The sequence below is a fragment of the Panulirus ornatus genome, chromosome 2 (genome assembly GCF_036320965.1).
Source record: "Panulirus ornatus isolate Po-2019 chromosome 2, ASM3632096v1, whole genome shotgun sequence".
Classification (NCBI taxonomy): Eukaryota; Metazoa; Arthropoda; class Malacostraca; order Decapoda; family Palinuridae; genus Panulirus; species Panulirus ornatus.
This window is the reverse complement of record NC_092225.1, coordinates 70450308-70477469: the sequence shown is the minus strand read 5'-3', so window position 1 is coordinate 70477469 and position 27162 is coordinate 70450308. Positions and strand designations below refer to the sequence as shown.

At 44.0% G+C, this 27162-nt stretch overlaps 1 protein-coding gene across 2 annotated transcripts in view; it reads right to left on the bottom strand.

Annotated features, from left to right (window-relative positions):
- Nucleotides 1-27162, bottom strand: part of LOC139757095 (uncharacterized) — a 158983-nt gene that overhangs the window by 68950 nt on the left and 62871 nt on the right. For both annotated transcript variants that reach the window (XM_071677188.1, XM_071677196.1), the window contains exons 7-9: nt 26458-26632; nt 24621-24677; nt 22747-22848 (exon numbers count right to left, since the gene is read on the bottom strand). In XM_071677188.1, coding sequence (XP_071533289.1) covers nt 22747-22848; nt 24621-24677; nt 26458-26632 — 334 coding nt within the window. The remainder of the gene's footprint in view (nt 1-22746; nt 22849-24620; nt 24678-26457; nt 26633-27162) is intronic.

The window sequence follows — 27162 nt, the reverse complement described above, 5'->3', positions numbered from 1 at the left end:
TTTCTGAAAACCCATACAAATCTTCACCTTAGCCTCCACAAGATAATGATCAGACATCCCTTCAGTTGCACCTCTCAGCACACTAACATCCAAAAGTCTCTCTTTCGCGCGCCTGTCAATTAACACGTAATCCAATAACGCTCTCTGGCCATCTCTCCTACTTACGTACGTGTATATATATATATATATATATATATATATATATATATATATATATATATATATATATATATGCGACAAACACATACGATACACAGACGCAAGCACACAGAAATACAAACACACGTCAATACAATTCTAAATAGAAAAAAGAGACCTCCCTCTCAAAAGCACCAAAACTGTACAAAAAGCACAGTAGCAGAAGACCTACAACCAGTTGTGTACAATCAAAGTCCAACAGAGAGTGCGACGTCAGGCACTACCCCGTCACTACAGTAACTGCAACACTTCCACGAGTAACAACGAATCATTTCAGTAACTAGCGATTACAGAGGACTGAATACGTTTTCATAGCTTAGGAAATAAGCTCTACGGTATCAGTCCCTTGTCAATATAACGATAATTCAAGCTATCTTACGTTACTGATTAGAGACGCCCTTACAACTGAACAATAATAGGCTCGCTATCTGGCAACATCAAACGTTCTCACATCAAATGCTATTTATGCATTCGTCTTCCACTGTGGCCACACAGGCACACTGTATGCTTTTTCTCCAAGTGCACAAACTCGACACATGATTTGTGTAACAGAGCATTCCATGGTAACAAAGGAGCACTGGCTATCAACTCCGCCTCCCTAGCTAACCATGATGAGTACCATCTGGGTTCCGCTTACTTTACCAAAGTTTTACAAAAATGCATATGGATGAGGCAGATAAATCAATAGGGTTCAAGCAATTCCCATGTGTCTCGGCTTGTGAATGATACACTTCCTATATTTCAAACAGGAAAAAAATCCAAACTATTTGAAGTCAGTAAAATGTTTTAAATGCTCACTCGATTGCAACCTTCATAAGTCTACAGTAATTTCATAAAGTGGAGATAGATGAGATGTTTACCGAATAATCAGATATGGCCACTATAGCACACCAAGAGAGAAACAATATATGAAACGAAATAAGAAAGTCGTGAAAAATCTTTGATAGTGATGAATGAATGGAATAATTTCAGTGAACTTAAGTAAAATGTGATTTTTTTAAGCGATAAATGAATGGAACAATTTTATATAACAGTAAACGCTGAATGTGTTATCATGTCATAAAAAAATAATAAAAAAAATCCAAGAGATGGGGATCCCGTGAGTACACAACATCCTTTCGTAATAAAACAAATAGGCACACTTATGCCCGTCTGTTCGTTTCACAATGTTTAAATGTTTTTCAAAAAAGAAGATATTCAACACAGAATGTCTAGCATGAGGATAGTTGTTAGAATTTTTGGATCACTTGAAGATTGCCCCACCCCCCCAAAAAAATACACACACACACACACACACACACACACATACACGCGCACGCACACACACATACACGCACACACACACACACACACACACACACACACACGAATTTCTAAGCTATGTTATGCTGGGTCTGTTTAGGTTTGACTGGGTTGGATCTGGGTACAAAACGAACCTCTAACCTGACGTAGAAAGACGCTAGGGGCGAATCTTCAGTTGATATTTTTCTTTTAGTAACAATAACCTCTTTTGAATGTGGGACACGGCGATGAGTCTGGTTCTTATCTTGCCCTGGAGATGATTCGAATCCTTATCACATACGTCAAGGTCAAGCTGTATGGAAGAAAGTTCCAGCTCCCCTCACCTACATGTGTCAAAAAGACACACGGGGGTTCGTCATAAGCTATACATAGTTTCAGTGTTCACTTTACCCACTCGGTACAAAAGTACGAACTTCACACAAGACGGTACGATCCTTAAACACGCCGGTACGTTCCTAACATTTGATGGCTTGACTCTTTTGGATCAGTTCAAATTCCAGACCATGATATCCTCGGGTCGTACCGCCGTGCTCAAAGGGTTAACCGGACTTTGATCATTTTTGGTACACGATGTTTACGAACATGATTACCCATGTGACACAGTGTAACTATGCGTATGGGAGATAATAGTATGGGGAAGGAAGGGGGAAGTGCCTAAGATGATATTTGGCGACACCATCTCATGACGTTAAGTATAGTATTTCAAGTCATATCCTCACTGTAACATGACTGAAAAAAAGAAATTTTGGAGTACAAACAAGACTCGAATTGAGGGGTGGGGAGGAATGGCATTACCCCTGTTAGTTCAAAATCATCATCCCTCTTGTCTAAATTAGGGGACGGCATCCTCATAAACTCAATCAAATAATTAGCCATTTTTAGCTAAATCAAATACGCTTCAGCATCATCGTAAACAATTAGTCAATCACTGTGCAGCATATCTTTCCCGTACGCGTCACCAGAACGTAGCATTATGCACTTGCATCCTTTTTTTTTTCACATTTATCATGGTAGGTGCATAACCCCATACCTGACCCACACTCATTACTCTACTTTAAATTTTACAATTCGAGTGTTTTTTTTTTTTTTTTTTTTTTTTGTCAGAACGGAGGCATAACTATCACGCGAAACTTGAATAACCATTGTTTTCCGAGGACATTATTTCCTGAAAAATATTTACCTCTTGTAATTTCGGACCTCGAGCAAGATGGCTACAGTCAATCCTTAACTTTTAAGAGCAAAATCCCACTGAAAGAAGGACATTCTGATGTTTTTGGCATATGCTCTATATCAATGATTCGAAGTGCGACGACTGTAATTCATGTGCGCAAAGCTAGTAATCAATTCTATACGCTCAGGAAACACGCTTGAACTCAGCTGTTAAAGGAAATTCTGGAGTCTACTAAGCCACGACAAAAATAATGATAAATGTTATCTTTAATGGAGCAATAACTTCTCAGTTGCTTTTAGCGATATCGGCGTTTAAAACAGCGGCCGTCTACACTGGCAACACCCACCTGACCGTGAAGTCGACACTGTAATATATATTGTACGAGGTTCCCACTATATTATTTAGTAGTGGTTCCCAGCTGATGGTTAAAGTAAAACTTGTGGTACATAACAGTTATGCTAATGGTACGTGGAGGTAGTCTTACAAGTCCCAGTTACATGTACAAAAGAAAAAATATGAATATATATACATTGAAATTATTCTTTACAAATGTCATAAACACGACACATCTTAGTTCAAAATATTTCATAGTACAAAGAAAGTTTTCATGTACTTTAGTAAACAAAGTGAAGGAAAGAGAGGTTAAAGTTGTAAGCGACCTGATTACGTTGGATACCATAGTTACATAAGTGTCCATGGTAATAATGCCCATCTTAAGATGAACATCATAAATTTACAATTAACTACTCAGTCATGAAAACAAACTCGTATATTAAGTTTAACTGGCTTAAGTTCTAGTTAATCGAGTGATTGCAGACTACGTCGCTTTGTGCGTGTTACTGTCATAACGCTATTTTTTGCTTCTTTTTTTAACTTCATATTAGTTCCCCGTATACGAGGGTGGGGGTGGGACGTGACTGTCAATCCCCCCCCCCCCCCACCTCGAGCTATACAACATACTATACACTCATGATATGACTGATATCATTACAAGGACTGTAATATTTATCAGTTTCTCGAAAAGAAATATAAATCTATATCTGTATATTTAACGGGTCGGTGATTTACATAGTACTATAGTGTCCGATGAAATTGTGTTAATTTAACAACAAAAATATACTGATTTGCTTCATCGAATAAAACTACTTTGATGACTGCTATCACTGGTTGTGATATCAAATTTTCATACATTTTCATTCAAAACTCGTCCCCGATTTCATAAAAAAAACTACATTAGTATTTAAATGTAAGAGAACATGATTAATATTAGTAATAGAATCCAACAATTAAATAATTCATACGCACTAAGTTCACTAAGGTATAATGTGTTCTTCCACACTGCTCGTGTTTTTGAGTTTTGTATTAACGATTTCGCTCCCCCCTGCACCACCTACCTCTCGCTCGCTTGCCCGAATCTTGGACGCGCGCCAGCCCAACTTTGTAATGTATGTAATGAAGCTCATATAATAAAGTAACTCTGTAATAGCCAATGTAATATTAACCCACTGGGGTCTGACTATAACAAATCATCAACTTCTGTGACAGCCAATGTCCTGTTAACCAACTGGGATCTGCTGAATAAGACCCCTCGTGACCTTTATAATTATCTTTTGCGCTACCGCTCTCGGGATGAGCATGGGGTGTACGATCAACATCCCGCGGATGTCTGTACAAATTCGACCACCGTATTGTAACCAAACCAATCTAGGATTAGTATCCGGATCGAACTTCGCTGACGGTTAAACCTCCGCAGGTATATTTGTTAGATTTAGACATTCACCATACTTTTGTTAGGTTAGATATTCACCATACTTTTGTGAATTACGCTACGATCAAAAATCCAAGTTATGGACTTTAAGCAAATAGCAATAGCTGAACTCGCGATAGCTGTCTGCTTTAGGATACCGTCTGACATATCTCGTTTTATCTATATCCATCTTGGCAAGTGATGCCCTAAGTGTTTTAACTAGTGGTATACCACAACGTAAGCCTGCCGGAGCCCGCAGACGCAGTGGTTTACGTTAACCAACAACCAAGCTAAGTTTCCATCACATTCTCAAGCCTGGAAGTCGTAGGCAAAGGCAGCCCATGACAGCTCCCACAATATCCAATTTTGTCCTGTTGATAAAGAACTACAAAATAAATATTAAGCAACGGCTGCAAAGTAACCATCTTGCTAACATGTAGCGGACATCTACCCTTTTAACATTTACTACTCCAATACGCTAAACTGCTCGTAAAGTTTCTGATGAGTGCAACTAACCAAGTCATGCTACTGGGTGTAACACGACGATCCGACGATTAGCAAATCATTTTTGAGGGGTCAACTTATTCTCATCATGCAGCGCCATCTAACCCGCCGGGCCTGTATAGAAAAAAAAATGAAAGCCCCGCCAAGTTGGATATTATTTACGCGCTTTGACGAGCCACGCTGAGCTGGCCTGCCAAGGACACTGAAGACTCTTCATCCTTTACCAGAATTTTACGTCCTCTTTCTGGGAAATCCTTACGCATCGCTGTTTCAAGAGGAAATATAAGTGTCTTCACTTGTTTCGGTGCGGGTCGTTGTCTATGGCTGGGGAAACGAGTCTCTTGGCATATGGCCACCGAGACTTACATCACGCCTCCCTTGTTTTGCTCGCTCACTCCCTCCCGCTCGGGAGGACGACGACGGTGGGTGGGTGGAGAGTGATCTAAAATAATATTTCACAGTGGAGAGAAAAAGAGACCTGTGTAGCGAAGTTATGGAATAATAAACTTCGCTTATGTCAGGTTCCCTGACGGGCTAAGGGCATCTGCCGAAGCGCCCCCCACGCCTTTAACGCGGACCTCAGTGTTGCAATTCAACAGTCCAGGCAGTCACTCACTCACTCAAGGGACACTGGACTATTCTATTGGGGTCGGGGGTCATACAGTCCACAGGTAACTGGGCGGTCCAAAGGGAGGAAGCCCATTAGTTATATGGGGGAGGCCTCTTGAGTGCCTCACAGCGTCCTCTCCTCTCGCGGTCACCGGGGTCTCAGGACGGTCCACGAAGGGGGTATCTCACTGACCAGGCCAATCACCAGGCGGTAAAGTGGCTCGCATGACGACCCCTGGTGACGCATGATGCACACTGGCTCCTAGACGGTCCCCAGACGGTTCAGGAGGACCCTTAAGAGTCCTTCTCATGTCACCGGACGGTACAAGAGGATCCAAGTCCCTCTTATGTCACCAGACGGTACAAATGGACCCAAGAGTTCCTCTTATGTCACCAGACGGCACAAATGGACCCAAGAGTTCCTCTTAGGTCACTAGACGGTAGTAGAGGACCCAAGAGTTCCTCTTGTCACCAGACGGTACAAGGATTTACGAAACCTGAGGTGGGAGGAGAGAGGGGAAGTCACTGGACAGCCTTTTGGGGTACTTCAATCGTAAGGGTTGTCACTGGACGGTCTAAGTTCTCCGGACTGTCGACGGGGTCATTGCAGACAGGAAAGCAGTCACTAGACAGTTCACGGGGACATCTGGATCCCCGGCGGGAGGGGTCACCGGACGGTCCATAGAGGCACCTGGGTCCGAATGAGGTCAATGGGCGGTCCATATAGACACCACAGTCCGGAAAGGGGTCACTGGACGGTCCACGGGGATATCACAGTCGGGACAGTTTATGGGGACATAAGAGTCCCCCCCCCGGGGGGGGGGGGGGGGAGTGACTGGAAGGTTCACTAGCTTGTGACTATCAGCAGGTCACCGGATGGTCCTGGGGACACCACAGTCCGGGGACAGTCCACAGGAACATGACTGTCGCGAGGATAACTTCAACCGAATCGAACAATTGGTTGACTGGTCACTAAAACGTTCAGGTCACTACTGTCCATGTTCTGTCCAGAGGCAGGTCATCATGGTTCATTGCTATCAGAAAGTACGACCACTACCACTACCAATAATAATAATAATAATAATAATTATAATAATAATAATAATTAGTATCATTATTATTTATATTCTTATCATCATTATTATTATTATTATCATTATTATTATTATCATTACCATTATTATTATTATCATTATCATTATCACTATCATTTTCATATTTCTCCCTCATACTCGTTCGCCGTTTCCCATGTTAGCGAAATAGCGCCAAGAAGGGCCAAGTAAAGGCCTCATTCGTTCACATCCATTATTATTGATCATTATATCATTATCATCATTATTACTAATATCATCATCATCAGCTGCCAACCCGTCCTGCGAGCGGAGACAGCAGCGAGGAGGCTCGCCTCAACTCACAAGGGGGACCCTAACAGCCTCCGAAGTTGGTGTGATGATGATGATGATGATGATGATGTTCAACAATGGATAATACCATATCCGGTAATGAGGATGGGTCACGGCGAGAGAAGGGGTCGACATGAACGTCATCTAGCGGGAGATAAGCTGCAGGACGCTGAGGGTGTGGGACTTGAGGGATGATTTCGTCCCACACCTGACGCCAGAGTCCCACATTTAGGGATAGTTAAGGAGACTAACTGTTTACAGGCAGATATTAAAATTACAATCTTATATGTACAAAAGGTAAATATTCAGCAAGCTGTACACGTCCTAAATAAATCCAAAACTGGAATATGTTCTCAAGTTTGGTGACCGCACGTAAGGAGGCAGAGAAAGAGCTACGAGAAAAGGTCCAGAGGAGGACAACAAAGACAGGACCAAAATTCTGGTCGCTGAGTTAGACGAAAGGCTGAACGCGGCCTCTGATATGCCTATTACCGAAGAGCGAGGGGTGAAATTGATCAAAAACTGTAAGTTTATGATCATAAATGTTGACGAAGAAACGGTGAACAATTCCCGGAAAGATGCAGGGACATAACCTGAGGACATAAGTAATTAAGCAAGATGTCTGTTAAAGACAAAATGTAAAAAAATACATTTATTGCACAAGATTGGTGGATAAATGGAAGAAACTGTACGAGGATATACTAAAAGTATATAGCATACATTAATTCAGAATGTATGGTAGTGGAAATGGTTCTTGATATGGACTTATGATTAGAAACCTCCCGCCCCGTACAGTACAAATAGCTAGTGCCACACACACACACACACACACACACACACACATATATATATATATATATATATATATATATATATATATATATATATATATATATATATATATATATATCGAGGATGTAAGGCATGTGTACGTGTAGGAAAAGAGGAAAGTGATTGGTTCTCAGTGAATGTAGGTTTGCGGCAGGGGTGTGTGATGTCTCCATGGTTGTTTAATTTGTTTATGGATGGGGTTGTTAGGGAGGTGAATGCAAGAGTTTTGGAAAAAGGGGCAAGTATGAAGTCTGTTGGGGATGAGAGAGCTTGGGAAGTGAGTCAGTTGTTCGCTGATGATACAGCGCTGGTGGCTGATTCAAGTGAGAAACTGCAGAAGCTGGTGACTGAGTTTGGTAAAGTGTGCGAAAGAAGAAAGTTAAGAGTAAATGTGAATAAGAGCAAGGTTATTAGGTACAGTAGGGTTGAGGGTCAAGTCAATTGGGAGGTAAGTTTGAATGGAGAAAAACTGGAGGAAGTAAAGTGTTTTAGATATCTGGGAGTGGATCTGGCAGCGGATGGAACCATGGAAGCGGAAGTGGATCATAGGGTGGGGGAGGGGGCGAAAATCCTGGGAGCCTTGAAGAATGTGTGGAAGTCGAGAACATTATCTCGGAAAGCAAAAATGGGTATGTTTGAAGGAATAGTGGTTCCAACAATGTTGTATGGTTGCGAGGCGTGGGCTATGGATAGAGTTGTGCGCAGGAGGATGGATGTGCTGGAAATGAGATGTTTGAGGACAATGTGTGGTGTGAGGTGGCTTGATCGAGTAAGTAACGTAAGGGTAAGAGAGATGTGTGGCAATAAAAAGAGCGTGGTTGAGAGAGCAGAAGAGGGTGTTTTGAAATGGTTTGGGCACATGGAGAGAATGAGTGAGGAAAGATTGACCAACAGGATATATGTGTCGGAGGTGGAGGGATCGAGAAGTGGGAGACCAAATTGGAGGTGGAAAGATGGAGTGAAAAAGATTTTGTGTGATCGGGGCCTGAACATGCAGGAGGGTGAAAGGAGGACAAGGAATAGAGTGAATTGGATCGATGTGGTATACCGGGGTTGACGTGCTGTCAGTGGATTGAATCAGGGCATGTGAAGCGTCTGGGGTAAACCATGGAAAGCTGTGTAGGTATGTATATTTGCGTGTGTGGACGTATGTATATACATGTGTATGGGGGTGGGTTGGGCCATTTCTTTCGTCTGTTTCCTTGCGCTACCTCGCAAACGCGGGAGACAGAGACAAAGCAAAAAAAAAAAAAAAAAAAGAAATATATATATATATATATATATATATATATATATATATATATATATATATATATATATATATATATATATATATCCCAGGGGATAGGGGATTAAGAATACTACCCACGTATTCCCTGCGTGTCGTAGAAGGCGACTAAAAGGGGAGGGAGCGGGGGGCTGGAAATCCTCCCCTCTCGTTTTTTTTTTTTTTTTTTTTTTTTTTTTAATTTTCCAAAAGAAGGAACAGAGAATTGGGCCAGGTGAGGGTATTCCCTCAAGGGCCCAGTCCTCTGTTCTTAATGCTACCTCGCTAACGCGGGAAATGGCGAATAGTTTAAAAGAAAGAAAGAATATATATATATATATATATATATATATATATATATATATATATATATATATATATATATATATATATATATATAAAGCAGTCATTATTCCCGTGCCGAACCTGAATCCGATATAATATACAACCATCAGGTCGAGCAGAATGAAGACCTTATCTGATGTGACGGTGGGGGAAGGGGATGGTTAGTAGTGGCTGGTTGGTAGGGGAGGGGACGATATTGTTGGGGCAGAAGGAAGGGGGTGGGAAGGAGAGGGGGAGAGGAAGGAAATATAGATAAAAGGAGTGGTGGCTTGTAAGGTCGGTGGTGGTCGTGATGGTTCCACAATATACTGCAAAAGATGTGTGGGCCTCATGGTCGCTCATGCAAAGGCTCGCTGCCACACCACCACAGAACCCCCAACCTCCGGTAATGCCGTAGCGTCGTCGGCTGCTCCGTGTGGCTCACGCGGTCCTCGGCGTCTGTGACATTACTCTAGCGGCGGCGTCACTTTATAAACGTGGGGAAATAATCACAGCATTCCCGTGAGAGAACTCTTGAGGGGGAGGGTGGAATGTCCATGGTGGGGGGAGGGGAAGAACTGTCGCGCCGGCAGCGCGGGTGGTAAGGGGAAAGGCAAGGGAAGGGAGGGGGGGCGGGGGAGGTAGTGGGAGAGGGGTTAGAAGGAAGAGAGAGGGGAGTAGGGAAGGGGGGGCAGTCGGCGCCACTCCGGCTCGTGAGAGGTCCCGCTGCCAGATCAATGCGTCGCACGCGGCCTCATTACATCACAGTATATCTCGGTGTCAGTGGACGGTACAGTAACCCGCTCCCCTCGTGTGTCGTTACTCCCGTGTGTCGTGTGTGTGTACGTGCTGGACACACCACACCCCCCAGCCGCCCAACAACACAGCAACACAACACTTGTAACTCTGTCCTCGAGCGACGACCTTCGCTTCTCTAGACGGGCTGACTGCGACAAATCGGTCCCCCTCACCCATATGACACATTCTCACTGACGCCCTCGATCAATGACGCCCAACGCGGACTCGCGAACGGCTTTACGGACGTCGGAAGGGCTTATAGAACGGCACAGCTCCGTCGTTCATATCATCCGTCAGTCTCAACTCCCCCCCTTAATCCTGGAGATGGAAACCCCTCTGCCTCGTGGTGCCTTCGGGAGGCGAGTGCCCTCCAGGGGCTTAACAAGCTTTACGAAACTGCTCCTCCAGGGGTGCCGGCAGGTCGCGACCCGGTTATTCATCTGGGAGCGACCCTGGGAGTGAAATGGGGTGGAGAATCATGTGTCGAAAGCTGACCTCCAATGACCTGGTTTGTGCCAACTGATGTGATCTGGGATGACAAAGGTGTGTCCAAGTTTGAATTAAGTTGACCTTGTCTGCACAAGGGTAGTCTGGAATAAGACGATCTACTCTCACCAAGGAAAACTTGGTCTGACCGCAGATCACATGCCTTCAGACAACTTGGCCCTCAAGAACTAGGCTCTCAAACAACTAGGCCCCCTTCAGGGTCAGGTCAAAGGTCAGGTATCATCAGATACAATGGTTGGTAAGTCGTGTTCAAGACGTTCATGAAAAAAAGTTTCAAAGCCACGAAAACCCGACCAGTTTCCTTTTCGGGGAGGGTTTAACGAATCCTTTTTTGTTTTCCGAAGTTACTGATTATTTTGTGCCCAGTAAAACTTTCTGCCATCTCTCCTGAAATAAATAAAAAAAAAAACAAATCTATTCAGCTGATTTACCTCCCCCAGTTCCGTTCGAATTCATGAATTATACAATGACGGGATTTTCAAAGCAAATGGAGTGTCTTGATCCAACAAAAATGCATACATGCTCATACGAGAGATAACAAATACAGATGAGGGATAACATGAAAACAGTGGTCAAGACAAAAGCGTTGTCAGAGCGCGTCTGTTCGTTCTAGACATAAGGTTGATGTCATAAATAATGGATACGAGTAAACAAAGACGTAGGGGTGATGTGTGCGCGAGGCTTCAAGTCCCGGCGCAACACTTGTGAACCTCAGTCATCGAAGTACTGTTCCTCTGCATCTGTTGGAGTCTGGAGGACGACCTACCATGTACGAGGCTTGTCACAAGTACGGAGGCCGTCACGAGTATAGGGGGGAGGGGGGCGTTGCAAGCACGGGGCACGACAGAAGTATGAGGGTCGTCACCAGCATGGGGGATACTCCACGTATGGAGGGAAGTCACGAGGACAGGAGGGACGTAACCGTTATGGAGAGACGTCAGAAGTATAGGAATGGATATCACATGGATGGGGGACGTCACACGTATGAAGGAGGGCCATCACAAGTATGGAAGGGAGGGTTATCGCTTATTACGTCTGTTGTCTTTAAAAGCCAACAGATTTTTCCTTCCTGGAAGTATGCCCTAATGCACCCCATCCCTAAAAAAAAGAAGAAAAAAAAGAAAAAAGGCGATCGATCTCAACTTTCCAACTATCGCCCCCTTGCTCTCTCACTTATGCTACATCAAGAGGACTTGAAACTTTCCTAACTGTAATTCTCTTCAACACTTAAACATTTTTGAGTCCCATTCCTTTCTGATCGTCGATACGACTTAAGAGTAACGTCCACTGGTGATCTCTCCTGACTCACCATCTCTCGTCCTCTCCTCTCAGGGATTTTGGTCTATCTTTTGTCGTGCCCTTCGTAAAGGAGCTGACAGAGTGGGGCATAAGTCCTTACTTTCCAGACGTCCTTCCTTTGGTTTCTCTGCTTCTCCCTGTATTCTGATGCATAACTTCCTCTCTGGCGGCAGTCGTTATGCAGCGACTTCATATCCCATCAACGGTGGTATTCCTTAGGGCTCTGCCCTATCGCCTCTTCGCTTTCTTCTTTCCATAAATGATCTCTCTCATTAATTCCAAACCCTATTCATTCTTATGCTGATGATTCCACCTCACGTACTTGAACTCATCCTTACTCCCCCTCTTCATTCTAATAATGGTTTTTTCTCATACTGAACATATTTCCATGCTCAGTTCGGCCCTCAGCAGCACCTCGGAGTGGGGAAGCAGTAACATGGTTAAGCTCAACACAGTTCAATTTCTCACAAACATACTGGCCATAACCCTATCATCCACTCTGTCCTGGAAACCCCACATAATCAACATCACAAGTTTGCTTCCCATAAGCTGGGAGTGTCGTGTTGGTGCAGCGAGTGATTTCTTGCGAGCACCCGTTTCGTACCTCTAGGGGTGTTACTCATCCAAGTAAGCATGGTTCACTGCTCATATATCTGGGGTAGTTCTTCCTTAACCTGTCTTATAGCGAGAATGGAATCAAAAGCCTTCCGACTCATCAGTTCTCAAATTCACAACTCTCCAACCATTCCTTCCTGTACGAAGCGATGTTGCTGCTCTTACCCTGCTCTCGTGCGCTGTCTACATGTGTCCTACCACCAAATGCTTGGGTGCAAAGCATGTCACTTGGCTGCTGCATCCCACAGTTTCCCCTGTGGAGACCAGGCACCCGAGGATTGACCGTTGTGATATCTCCTTCTTCCCTCGAAATGGGTAGACCATGGAATTTTCTATGTTCTACAGTCATTCCGTCTTCCTACAACCTTTCCATCCACAAGTCAGGTTCACAAACACCTGCAGAGCCTTAATTCACAAATTCTTTTTCTTTTATTCTTATCCTGCCCCGAGATGACCCTGACCGGCGAATGTTTGGCCCGCGCCATGCCGGTCACTATAAAGTAAAAGTGTGTGTGAGGAACATCACAAGTATGGTGAACTTCACAAGTATGGAAAGGATGTTCGGTAGTAGGGAGGAATCACACCACAAGCACGGGAACGGAGAGACATCACACACTGGGGAGACGTTCACAAGTAAGGGGCGAGGAAAAGTAAGTTACATGTATGGGAAGTCTTACCTGTATTGAGGGAAATTACAAGTATGGGTAGGAGACGTCACTTGTGTGGAGGGATGTCAAAAGTATGGGGGGGGGGGGGGGGGAGTAAGCATTACGAGTATGGATTAGGGACATCACAAGTATGAGAAGGGACGTCATAAGTATGAGAAGGGACGTCACAAGTCTGGAGGGCGATGTCACGGCAGTAATGTTTAACTAAAACATGAAATTAAACAACTGAATATCATCATTTTTTCAAGAGTTCTGGTCCTCCGCCTCAGGTATTGCATCAAACCCGAAAAATAAATAATAAGAACATCCCCAGGGATGAAAATAATGCAAATTAGTACATTGTGGTTATTAGAAAACGAGTAATGTATCTCATCACACTCGCATCAGTTGCGAATTACTTCTAACGTGAGGGAGTCAATAGCCTGCAGTGACAATACTTCCTCTGCCTGACAGTCAAAATACCCTCCTTGCAGTGGGAGTACCGCCCCGCACCCACTTGACATAATTTCGTCCTCCTCCTCATCTCCTCGATTCTCTCGTTCATATGTTCCTTTTTTCTCCGCTAGATATGAGCCAGCATGACCCATGATAGCCTATCCAACTGCCCGTAGCCACAAGACGTATGGAAGTCATAATGAGAGACGATATTGTTAATCACTTTGATGATCGCCGCTCAACGATTCGCAGCACCACGGGGTTCCGACGAAATTGTTCCTATCAGACAAATGTATTATATATATATATATATATATATATATATATATATATATATATATATATATATATATATATATATATATTCAGAAAACTTAATAAAGTCATGTAGCAAAGATTACAAACACATGTAGTCTCCTGATACAGACTGGGCTGTACTCTGGTGGCTACAAAATTGGTTGACTGGCCGTAAACAACGAGTAGTGACTGCCTGACAGTACTATAGCTGTCTCTCCCGTATACAAAGTAACTCTCTGGTTCCCGTTTCTCCTTAGATGATTAACATTACTTAACCCCCTGATGTTCCTCTTACTAATCCTATGCCCATTCCCGTAATCTCTTTTCGAATTGTTCGAAAAGCGCTTCTCTCTCCAAACAACTGCATGTTGTTACGGTCCGGATTTGTGCCTTTAAACTTGCATCTACGTTTGGCATAGCTGAGTCGAAAGTTGTGCGACTCATACTCTCCTGGGTTAACTTCAAAACCTGCCCGCTTACCCTACGACGCAATGTTAGTTCACTTTCCCTCTTCTTTAGGTATTACTTGGTTTTCTGCTCCCGCAAGCTGGCTGCTTGTGTGCCCCAACCACCAGCTAGATAGGAAATACTAAGCAAGCTGCTGCGTCACATGATTACTAGTAGTGTGACCGATGACAACTCAAAAGTGGGCCGTTTTAATAATCGTTTCTTTCCCTACATCTCCAAGCTTTGGAACTCTCTACCCTCACATGTCTTTCCCAAAAACAATGACCTGACACATTTCAAATGACAGGTTTTTTCATTTCCTCCAAAATTCGTACACTACCTTGTCTCTTCATTTTTCCCTTTCACTTACCTCTCTTTACTCCAATTAAGGCCGGGCCTTGATATGGACTTTTGTCCGTGGCATGAGCCAACAACGAAAAAATGAGTGAGGCACTAATGAAGGTGAGCACAATCGAATATTAGCCCTGCAGAGGTCCTGAAGTAACTGAATATAGGAAAACCTAGCCCATTTTGGCGGGAGAGGAATAGATTTCTTACAAATCAAAACACTTTCACTATCCCTTAAACAACGAACATTACGAAGCAGCTCTATACCCAAAACTAGAATCTTTCTTCCATAATTGTTTGGTTAATGTCATAACAGCAGTAAATGACTACCTTAAAAATAATCTAACTTGTAGGGACAGCGAAGTGCGGGAGGTGAACACGACCACCATATTTTGGCTAGCATGGCCAGAGTGGTGAAGGGCCTGGGTGATAGCAGGAGAGGGGAAGAACAGCCTTCCCCTCTCCCGAAATCTAGGTCTCAGGTTTTGCTACTTAACTGTGAGCTGCCGCGCCCCGTAGGTCTTATATCTTACTGCTCTCATGATGATACCGCCAGGCTTTCCCTGTGACGCCCCACCTACAACTCTCCCGTCATAACCAAGTTTACCTAACTTCTCCCTCGAAACGTAGACACACACACACACACACACACACACACTATATATATATATATATATATATATATATATATATATATATATATATATATATATATATATATACACCACATTTCTCACTAGAAATGAACCTTCCCTAATATACAATCCGGTATACCAATACAACGTATAAACCGTTGTGCCTAACATAAACAAACGATCCCTAACTATAAAACCCTGCCAAATAATCATCCCTCCCCAAACTACGCTTCTCTTTACATTCAACAAATTCCCCATGAAACATCCACCTCCACGGTATAACCTGTTTCAGCACAGGGTACCAACATTTCCCTTCCGTACACACACTTCCCTGAAATAAACAGGACCCTCTGTTTCCATCCAGTATTCCAGTTTGGTGTCCACAAGTTGGCAGGTCTCGTTTCATGGATTCAAATCCAACCAAACTTCTTCACTTTATGACACAACAACTTTTGCAGGTCTTGCAGTCATCCAGCATATATTTCCATCTTTCCATCTCGTGCTCCTCTGCCCTCGTACCTTACTTCTAATACATCTTTACGAGGCTTCCTCCCAACAACGTATGTTCTAGCCATTTTTGTTGTCTGCGTTATTACTCTACGTAAACTTATACTTTATGTAAAAATTCTTTGTTATGATCTGATAAATCTTTATGTTCTATTCAACTTTGTTAGGATGTTCTACTCAACTCATACAGAGGAATGCAAAGGAATTCAAACAGCAACGGAGCACTGGTTCCTTTCGAGGTTGTTTGTGATAGTGGAAGATGTCAGAAACTCACAGATCAGCGAGGCAAAAGTAGGAAATCATACACATAATTCGAAAAGAATAACCTGCAAACTGTCAGTCCGACTAAGGAGGCACACATGATGAAGTCATGGTCTTGAAGCGAAACATTTATCAAATCTATTCTTAAACATAAGTATAATACTGCTTTCAACCACTCTAAAAGTTAAATCATTCCATATATCAACAATTTTGTTGAAGTTCTTCGTTTCATTCATTGTATCCATTACTACGAGCGATATCATACGAATCAAGTCTTAAGCAGTTTGTTACATCCAAGATTATCGAAGTTTTTGATAATCTTGACTAATTATATTCATCATCTCTTAACCTGCTCTTTTCTAAGCTAAATAGATTCAAGTGTTTGAGTTTGCTCTCATAGGATTTGTTTCTCAGCCCGGGAATCCTATCTCATTTTTTTTTTTACTGGGTGACCGAAAATAAACAAAATATTCAAGTTGGGGACGAACCAATGACTTGTGAAGACTAAGGATGATTTCCCTGGTCTTAAATTCAAATAGGAATCTAAGAATTTTACTCGCACTTTTCCCTGCTTCTGTGCACTGCTTATCTTAGTTTTGTGTTCGGTCACCAGAGATTATTACGCCCGTCTTTTTCCTCATCTACATTTTGAAGCTCAACAAAATTCATACTTTAGCTCACTTTTTCGTTTTCACTACCGATATGTAAAACTATGTACTCATTGATACTGAAAAAAATATTTGCCACCTATGCGCCTAGTTCATCAATTTGTCTTTGTCAGTCTAAGGCCGCAAGCGTTCATGTTCAATTATATATCTATTTCCCAGCTTGGTACCACAAGGCAGCCTATTATCAATATCATTAATATTCATGAGAATGAGAACCGGTCCCAACACTGATCCTTGTGGCACGCCAACTGTTACGTCTAACCATTCTGAAGCTTGACCAATAATCGCAATTCTTTGTTTACGGTAAGTCAATTTTCTATCCAGCTAAATGCAACCCGAACCTATACCATGTGACTTAATGCTCACTAGTAACCTTGGATGTGGAACCATATCGAATGCTTTTTGAAAATCTAAATATACAGTATCAACTGTTTGACTATTATTATGCAAGTTATTATATCCTAAAAGAAATAAAGCAGATTTGTCAGACGATCGCTTTTGACGAAGACCATCTTGATGATAATCGCTTAAGTGGTGGTCCTCGGAGTGGTTAAAATTTTGTCTCGCATAATGGCTTCCATAAGTTTTCGAACGAGAAACGTTATGCAATCAATATCCGGGTAGTGACTTATTATTCAACATCTAAAGAGCAACAGAAGAACTGGTTCTAGTTTCCTAAAAGTTAACCATCACACCACCGCCGTGGATATGCCAAGTGTTCAGACGTGTATGCAGGAATTTCATGACACATATTAAGAGTTTCTCAAAGATACTTGGAGAACAGCAGGAACGACTCAACAGTCATCTAATGTTTCATACACATAGTGAAAGAAGCTATACAATGTGCTCTTACAATACCTTCTTACACTCCATACACACGAAAGACGAATAAGAGGTTTCAAGATTCTCCGTGAGGTGATTAAACACTCCTCAAACACCTTCAGAGCTGGAAAAATGGATGCAGTTTATCACTGCCATGGAATTCGTATCCTACAGACAAAAACAAATTTTGGCACTCTTCACTTTCTCAACAAACATTTCCCATTTTTTACTAGATCATTTCATTAGTGGGTCAGGGGGTACAGACACTAAAATAAAGTATCTTCCTCTTTAAGTATGACGCAATATGACACCATAGACGAAGGATTCAGAGAAACATCCATTAGTAGCCCTGCTTTCATGTTCTTTATATCAATATTTCTTGTTATTTGCCACAGTAGTGTTATATGGTTTTATATTTCGATGGAAATAATCATAAATAGGGATACTATAATTATTTGGAAATTTGTCTCACATTCACGCTTACCAACCCTACCGGCACGAGTCGTACAGATCATTTCGAAACTCATCGGTCCACAAGGAAGATGTATTTACTGCCGTATGTACACACTCTCTTTAATCATGCATCACCCTACACCACCTTCCCCCATTAAAAAAAAATCTCCCTTTGCTTTAATGATCAGACGACGTTCCCCGTTCAGCACATGCAGTCCATTATATAACACACTCCACCAACACAGGACACCTTCAGTACACACCACCCTCCCCCCTAAAGCATACATCACCCTACCCCTTCAGCATACACCCCCCTTCCCTCCCCTCCCCTTTCAGTATAGACCACCCTACCACTTTCCTATAGAACTGCCATGGCAGTATCTTTCTCACATATCATGGCCGTGTCTTCCTCACATATAGTAGTATCTTCTTCACACATCATGGCTGTGTCTTCCTCACATATCATGGTAGTATCTTCTTCACACATCATGGCTGTGTCTTCCTCACATATCATGGCTGTGTCTTCCTCACATATCATGGCAGTATCTTCCTCACACATCATGCCTGTGTCTTCCTCACATATCATGGCAGTATCTTCCTCACACATCATGCCTGTGTCTTCCTCACATATCATGGCAGTATCTTCCTCACGTATCATGGCAGGTCTTCCTCGCATATAAAAGTGGTGCTTATTCCCATCCCATTTCCCCCCCTGTTTTTGTTTGTCTTTTTTTCGCTGCCGTCAGTTATAACGTAGGGAAAGATTAGAGTGCACAGTGTTAATCACTTTCTTCATCAGACACACTAAACATATTAACTCATTTATCAGATCTCGCGAGTACCCCATCCCATATCTATACTCATATTCCTTCAACTTAATAATCTGTGCTACTGTAGGCATATTTTAGATTATACAACAACAACAACAACAACACAACCTATCAGATTTCTCCAACACAAAATAAAAATAAGTTTACCTACGCGAGTTACGAGTAATAATTAGTGTGTCGTATGGAGATGTCTAAGATAGCCAGGCTGGCAATCACTGGCTGGGTGGAGAAATGCCTTTAGCTTTACTACCCTGATTCTATTACCACTGTCTAGGTAAACATACTGATAACCACGTTATAGACCATCAGGTCTCGTGTTATCTGGCCTCCCGTATAGTACTTCAGTATACATCACCTCTGCCCTTCAGTATACACTATCCTCCCCTTCGGTATATCATAACCCTCCCCCTTCACTATATACTACCCTCTCATTTGACATAACACTATCCTCCCCCTTCAGTAAACACCACCCTCCCCCTTCCGTAAACACTACCCTCCCCATCAACATACGCCATCTTCCTCCTTCAGTATACACTACTGCTTCCCCTCAACACTTCATTCTTCCCTTAAGGATAAAACATTTTTTTTTTTAACTCCACCATGCCCCACGCCGCCCCCTCGACACAGAAACACCTCCCCTAGCTGCTGTGGGCGAAGTGAGAGGCCACCTCTCATACACCAGTACGTGCTCACACATATAGTACATTATCTTGAGCTGTCTATATGCTCGACAACACATCAGCTAAAATACTACAAAACACGACAATGACGCGGTGATTACCGCCAAGACCCTATTCTTAAAAGCCCCTAGTGTTGTCTACGGGTCCCTGCTGCATCCCAAGACTGCGCTGCGCTCAGGAGCAGGGGCATGATGGATTCATTGGAAGCAAGAGGTTGTTGGGTGATGAGACACTATTGTTTCGTCAAGTGATGGTGGCACAGCCTCGCTAAAGGTTACTTATCACGAACAGTGTAACCCCGGACGGGAATGGTCTGCTAACATTATCTATTTATCTATCTACCTACATGGGTGTGTGTGTGTGTGTGTGTGTGTGTTTTGTACTCCCTCACACTCGTCCACGATGGATCACTGAGGTACTGATGGATCACTGAGGTACTATCTCGTCGAGGAACTTCTCATTCTAAAGGAGTCTAATTTTCCCTGCTGCTGGAAGCAGCGCAGCCTTGAGCAGCAGGAACCCCTGCAGAAGGGGTGCTGGAGTTTTATATATATATATATATATATATATATATATATATATATATATATATATATATATATACCAGTTGTCTACCCTCCCCAAGGGTTAGGACAACTCGACCAACCGCTACTGGCCCACCATCAACCCTCACCCCAGCCCAAGACCAGCCCCCAACCTGTCTGACAACACCCCTACCCCTTACACCAGACCCCCATCTCTAACCCCCCCTCCCCCTTCCCCACCCGGGTGATTACGTATATACACTGATACAGACATATACACGCAGTGCTTCATAATGATACATACTACTACTATTATTATTACTACTACTACTACTACTACTACTACTACTACTACTACTACTAATAATAATAATAATAATAATAATAATAATTATATACACACACAAACATACACATACACACACACACACACACACACACACGTCGATAGATAAACAAGAAACAGAAAGCATGAACTGCCAACAGAAACAATCCCGGTAAAGAGGCTGTCAACCATAAATGTCAACTGGCGAACGACGAATTAAATTGTTTATATATACGACCGCTTGTCGTGAGGCCCCTGGTCGTGCCACAGAGGTCGTTGTGGTCTGACCAGGTACGTCCGCCAGTGTTTTAACCCCCTAGAGCACGGCGGTACGACCCTTGAACACGACGGTACGGCCTTTGGTTACGATGGCCTGACTTGCTTGCTACCCAGTTCACATCTGGGTAGCAGCAGATCAGAAGGAACGCCTTCACAAAAAAAAGAAAAAAAGCCGTTCTGTCGTGTTCTGGGACGCCTACGTACGTACGTACGTACGTGTGTGTGTGTGTGTGTGTGTGTGTGTCACCGAAAAAATCTATTATCGTAAAAATCCTTAATCTTATGTACGCTGTCTACATTCACAAACCCATAATTCAGTCATTCCATTCCTCTACACCTCTTGTAATATCCAATACTTATTAACACCATGTCTAACATGTTTAATGCTTAGTGTTATGAACTTGGTTTGTTTTATTTCTACATTTATACAAAGAACTGTTCTCTACGAAACACCTGAGGTTTAAGTTAATTCTCTCCGTCTCTTCGTGACACTACTCTCCGACCTGCTGTTGTGGCTGTTCACGTTGAGCTGGGGGGGGGGGGGGGGGGGGGGGAAGGGGAAGGAGGATTTCAGTGGTGTTCGATCCTACAACCTTGACATTCACAGCAGTCCGGCTCCATCAAGTCGATCTTTCTTCGTTACGCGGCTTAATTCTAGGGTCCCTCGCTGTCTGGCTGAATCCTTCACCGTGATCACACTGGTGGTGGTGGTGGTGGTGGTGCAATATCATGGCGAGGGCAACTTGATGATAAACGCAAGACACAGTTCTACCTACAGGTATACAGTGTTGCCGACTTGTGTTTACGAGTGTGCGTGAGGCAGAAACAAAAGACAGCAACCTAGGACCAAAAGGAGTGAAACTTGAAAGGTAATGAAGTGTTGCCTCACTGCATAGCCGGGTAGAACCGGGAGAGAGAGAGAGAGAGAGCCATTTGAGTTACTACTATCCTGACTTATGGATGCTGAAGAGCAGCCCAGAGTCACCTTACGGACTCGCCTCGTATCGTGAAATCTACGCTACCGGCTTAAACTTTACCTCACACACATCACCATTTTTCCTTTTACCAGCTGTCTTCACATATATTCTTCTTCAAAATACACAACTTTTCTTTCCTGCCCATCTCCCTATCCTTTTTCATCCCATACCCGCCCGACCTCACCTGACCTGACACTAATTCTACTAGCATAAGGTCAGGGCAGGCAACACGTAGCACACGACTGTATATTACATAACATACTGATAAAAATTCCCTCGTAATTTGGCAGGTCGTAAAGAGCTTACAAACATGAGATATGAGTGGTACTTGGCGCAAGGACAAAAAAATAATGCGTAATTTACTCCTCACGTCCGCGTTATCACGCACGCCTTCTAACTCCCACGTACGTACAGTATATCCCTTCTTCATCCACAATCGTAAGGACAGTATAACCTTCGTCCAGTGCCGTACGTACAGTATAAACATTCATCACAACCGTTTGTACAGTATAACCCTTCTTCATCTAATACCGTACGTACAGTACAACACTTCTTCATCCACTACCGTACGTACAGTATAACCCTTCTTCATCTACTACGGAACGTATAGTATAACCCTTCTTCATCCAATACCGTACGTACAGTACAACACTTCTTCATCCACTACCGTACGTACAGTATAACCCTTCTTCATCCACTACGGAACGTATAGTATAACCCTTCTTCATCCACTACAGTACGTACAGTATAATCTTCATCCACTAACGTACGTACAGTATAACCCTTCTTCATCCACTACCGTACGTACAGTATAGCCCTTCTTCATCCAGTACGGGTGACGCGTCAGGCGAACGCATCCGGTGTTGGCAACATCTCTGGCCATCGCTCATATGAACGTCGAGGTGGCGGCGTGTTTGGCACGCCTCCCACATCTGCTGCAGGTGATACCCAGGAGTGGAACTCCTTATTTCTAAAAGAAGCGACCGTGAACCATATAAACGGCCGGGTTACTCACCTGGTCCGGGAGGGAGAAGGTGAGGCCGAGGTCGGTGACGTTGTGTTCGGACGAGCCCTTCTCCTGGTCGTGGAACACGCTCAGCTCCGCCAACTTCCGCGACTGACCAACGAAACACAAAAATACATTAGAAAAATATTTTATGAAATATCAAATTCATTAGAAAAAATATAAATGAAGAAGATATAGAGACATACAATTATAACAAACGGTAAAAAGGAGAGAATGGAAGAAAGCTGATTGGTTGGTTTTTAAGTCCTATCAAACTGACTGGGTCATTCAGGCCACCAACCGAAAAATATTCTAACACCTTAGTTTTAGGTAACAAGACTTATTCTAAGATTACACACGCCCTGGGTAGGTGCGTGGCCTGCGAGAGAGAGAGAGAGAGAGAGAGAGAGAGAGAGAGAGAGAGAGAGAGAGAGAGAGAGAGAGAGAGAGAGAGAGAGAGAGAGAGTTACAGGAAGGGCTGGTTGGTCATCCGTCAGCGTCCATCAAGTACGTCCAGACCAGCTCTTCCTAATCCGCCGCCCCCCCCCCCCCCTCCCACAGCCTCGTTCCACTAAGCTGTTCTCCTCCACTCTCTAGTGTACCGTCTTTAAAGTCTCTCAATCACAACCTCACTAACATTGTTAAATACTTTGAGAGAACTCTTACATTTTGTAGCATAACACTGAGAGAGCAATAACTGACATAACATACACTGCCCAACATCCCTGACGGAAAACTGATGTCTGTATTTCTGTTAACTTGACTGCAGCTTGAACGACTCCTGCCCGGGATGTCCCACCTGGAGACTGTACTGCACTGCACAGTTATGATCAGGATTCACCGCAGCCCGTCCCACCACACCCTAGCTAGCCCCACACACCCTTGCGAGTCACACACCCTAGCTAATCTCACACACCCTAGCCCGCCCCACCCACCCTAGCTAGTCCCACACACCCCAGCGAGTCATACACCCTAGCTAATCTCACACACCCTAGCTAGTCCCACACACCCTAGCGAGTCACATACCCTAGCTAGTCTCTCAAAACTCCAACCCATCTCACAAACCTTAGCCAGTTCCACACATCCCAGCCCGTCCCATATCCCCCTTTGACACACCCTAGCCTATCCCACACATCCCAGCCCGTCCCGTACCCAGCTTGAAATAACTCGTACCAATCTTACACACCCTAGCCCACCTAAACCACCCTCTTGACAAACACCCCAGCCCGTATTACACACACACACACACACACCAGCTGACACGCCCCAGCCTGTCCCACACACCCATAGGCGTCCACAGGATTTTTTCCAGGCGAGGGTAGGGGTCCAAAATCAATGGGACTAGCCTTCACAGGCATGGCGATAGAAGCTCCCCATAGTGAGGTGTGGGCAAGCTCTCCCCATATTGGGGTGTATGGGAGCTCCGCAAAGTGGGGTGCGATGGGTTCAACATTCTGGAGGTTTGCTCAAGACTTACTGCAGGGCTGCCATGATGAAATACACAGGCTATATTCTCAATGTAATTGGGAAGGGGAGCAGCCCCACCCTACGCACATCCTAACCCCTCCCACACACACACACACACACACCATGACGCATCCTAGCCCTTCTTTATACACCCCTAATCCTTTTCTTTTCCCTTTTTTCTAAAGACGCCACCCCGTCCCTTCCTCTAGCCATCCCAACCCTTCCTTCCTGGGCCCCAGTATCGCCACACTGGCCCCCTTGGAGGATCCTCGTACCCCGCCCCCCTCCCCTCCCCACTACACCATCAGTCAGGTCTTTGTGTCGTCATGCAGAGTCCCCCCCCTCCCCCAGCCCCACCGTCTGGTACTGTCAGGCAGGTCCTGGCGAAGGGGTCGAGGGTGGGGGGGGCAACTTACCTTGTGCTTTATCTTGATCTTGAGCGGTCCGTCGGGCGCCTTGCCTCGTATCGCCAGCTGCAACGACACAAGTTGTGGGTTAAGCCTCACTAATCTGGCGGTGTACTGCACCCCGCACCTCTACACACCACCCCCCAGTAGCGTGTACTGGGGTGTCAGGTTAGGGGAGGTGAAAGGCGGGGTGGCCTGGGGAACGGGGTATGGTGTTCACACTGGTGTGCTGGGGGTTCCTACGACGGTGCGGGACGGGTGTTAAAGTGTTCTTCTACCTTGGCTCCCTAACCCAGCAGCAGGGTGGCCCACGTGGTGAGGGTGTGTAGGTGGACGAGGGAGGAACACCTCCTTCCCCCGAGCCTCACAAGACAAGACACATGACTGTCTTACTGCAAAGGCTTTTAAAAGGCTTTGCAATATCTGACGCTGACACGAACCATTCTATGGTGGGAAGAAAAGGGGGGGGAAATCCCTGGTCATTAGGCTGAAATTAATTTTGATTTTATTCAGCAGCAGAGCCATCTCGTCTTGAAGGCACAGTCGGGGCAGTTGTATAAGATGATTCACCCAGCACCCGGAAGTTAAAACAAATTTGACAGGTTTTACAACATCTATCATCCTTACATCTACTTTGCGTCTCATTTAGTTACCTTTCTCGTACCAATGTATGACATTTTTTTTTTTTTAGCTGTGTTCCTAATCTATATAAACCAACATGAGAGATAGTGTGTGAGAATTAACATTTGTGCGTTACGAGGAGAGAGTTTTACACTCGTGTTGACCCGTCTCTTTATATACAGTATGTACCATGTCTTTCCTCCTATGCCTATACACACACACACACACACACACACACACACACACACACAAGCCTAAGCCGGTGTGTGTGTGTGTGTGTGTGTGTGTGTGTGTGTGTGTGTGTGTGTGATTACTATTTGTTGTATAACAGAGAGGAAATCTCTTCCAATAACTACTTAACAAACTCTGCAAGAAATGTCACAACACCTTAGTTAATAACAACATACCTGAAATTCTAAGATTGTATCCACTGTTTGTATCTAGTGGGTAAAACTTACCATGTGAAAGACTAATTAATGTACGTAACGTAACTTATGTAATGAACCAATTATGCAAACAATTAACGTAAATAAAAAGCAGCCGCCCACTGGGGTTTGACAAAGATCCTTCGTGACCTCTGAAATTCTTTTTTTTGTGCTACCGCTCACAGGATGGGCATGGGGGTGCTCAAGTAGGTAGCCGGTAATACCGGCACAAATCAGTTAACTACATGTATCTCGTCGCACCCTTTCTAGACCATCAGCTCAACTCTCTTATCCTTCTTAACCTTCTCTTATCATTAACCTCCTGTCATGATTCTGCTCCATCGCTGCCATTTCATATCCACTTTCTCATTCTTGCGTACTTCAACTCTTCTCAATACATTCATCAAACTCTTCTAAATACAGTCCTCATACTATCTTCATTCACCTCCGTTATCCAGTTACCCCTCCACCTGCTGTTCCTTTAATATATCCAGATCAAGTTTTATTCTAGTTTTCCAAAACATTCAAGAGTTCGTATCCACGCAAGTTACTCTTGCGTTTAACTAGATTTTGTAATTCAGCCTAAAATTACACCATTCTTACTCATTCTATCCAAATTCATCCCTTTCTATCAGGGTCTTAGGGTTATCCATTTTGTCCATTTTCTTTGTCTTATTATCGCAACTAGCTTTCCAAACCTTTATCCTCTTTATCTACGACTTTGCTCTTCCCTTCCTACGTTCCCTCTCTGCTTACCCAACCAACGTTCATCCTTCTATCCCAAGCGTCCATATCCTTACCTTCACAATCTGGCAGTAATAGAAGGAGGAGTGCGCGCCGTGGATGACTTCCGCGGGGACGGGGGCGATGTATGTGGCGGGGGGGTCACTGCGGAACATGGAGCCCTCCCTCCTGAAGGTGGCGCCGTACGAGGGTCCCCACAGGCTGCGCGTCACGCCGTCCGACGAGACTAACCTGAGGAGGGGGAGGAGAGAGGTGGCTGGTTAGGGATACTGGCATAGGTTAGGCTGTGGTAGTAGTATTATACAGTGTGTGTGTGTGTGTGTGTGTGTGTGTGTGTGTGTGTGTGACTGAACGAGTTGATGCACAGAGTCTCGGTCCGTGGGCGAATGAGTATGTGTCACATTTCCTATTTCTTTTATGTTTTGTTGTTTGCCTCATATGTCTCCTTTCCACCCTTCATTCCTCCCTCCCGCTATCACAGTTTCTTTACCATCCCTCTATTTTTTTCCCTCTCTCTATGATATCCCTCCTCCCTCCTTTCTTCATTAACCTCATCTCTCGCCCATATTCATAAACCCACACAAAGGGAAAGCCTTGAGTACTGCGTCAAATTTATGACCTAAACTTTGCCAATGTTATGGTAGTATATAGTTCCCCCCAGCTACCCTAACTCCAGCCGTGGCGCCACTAGGAGAGGCAAGCTGTTTCTGAGAGACAAAAGAGGCTACTTCTGGACCCCATTATAACCTAACCTGTATATA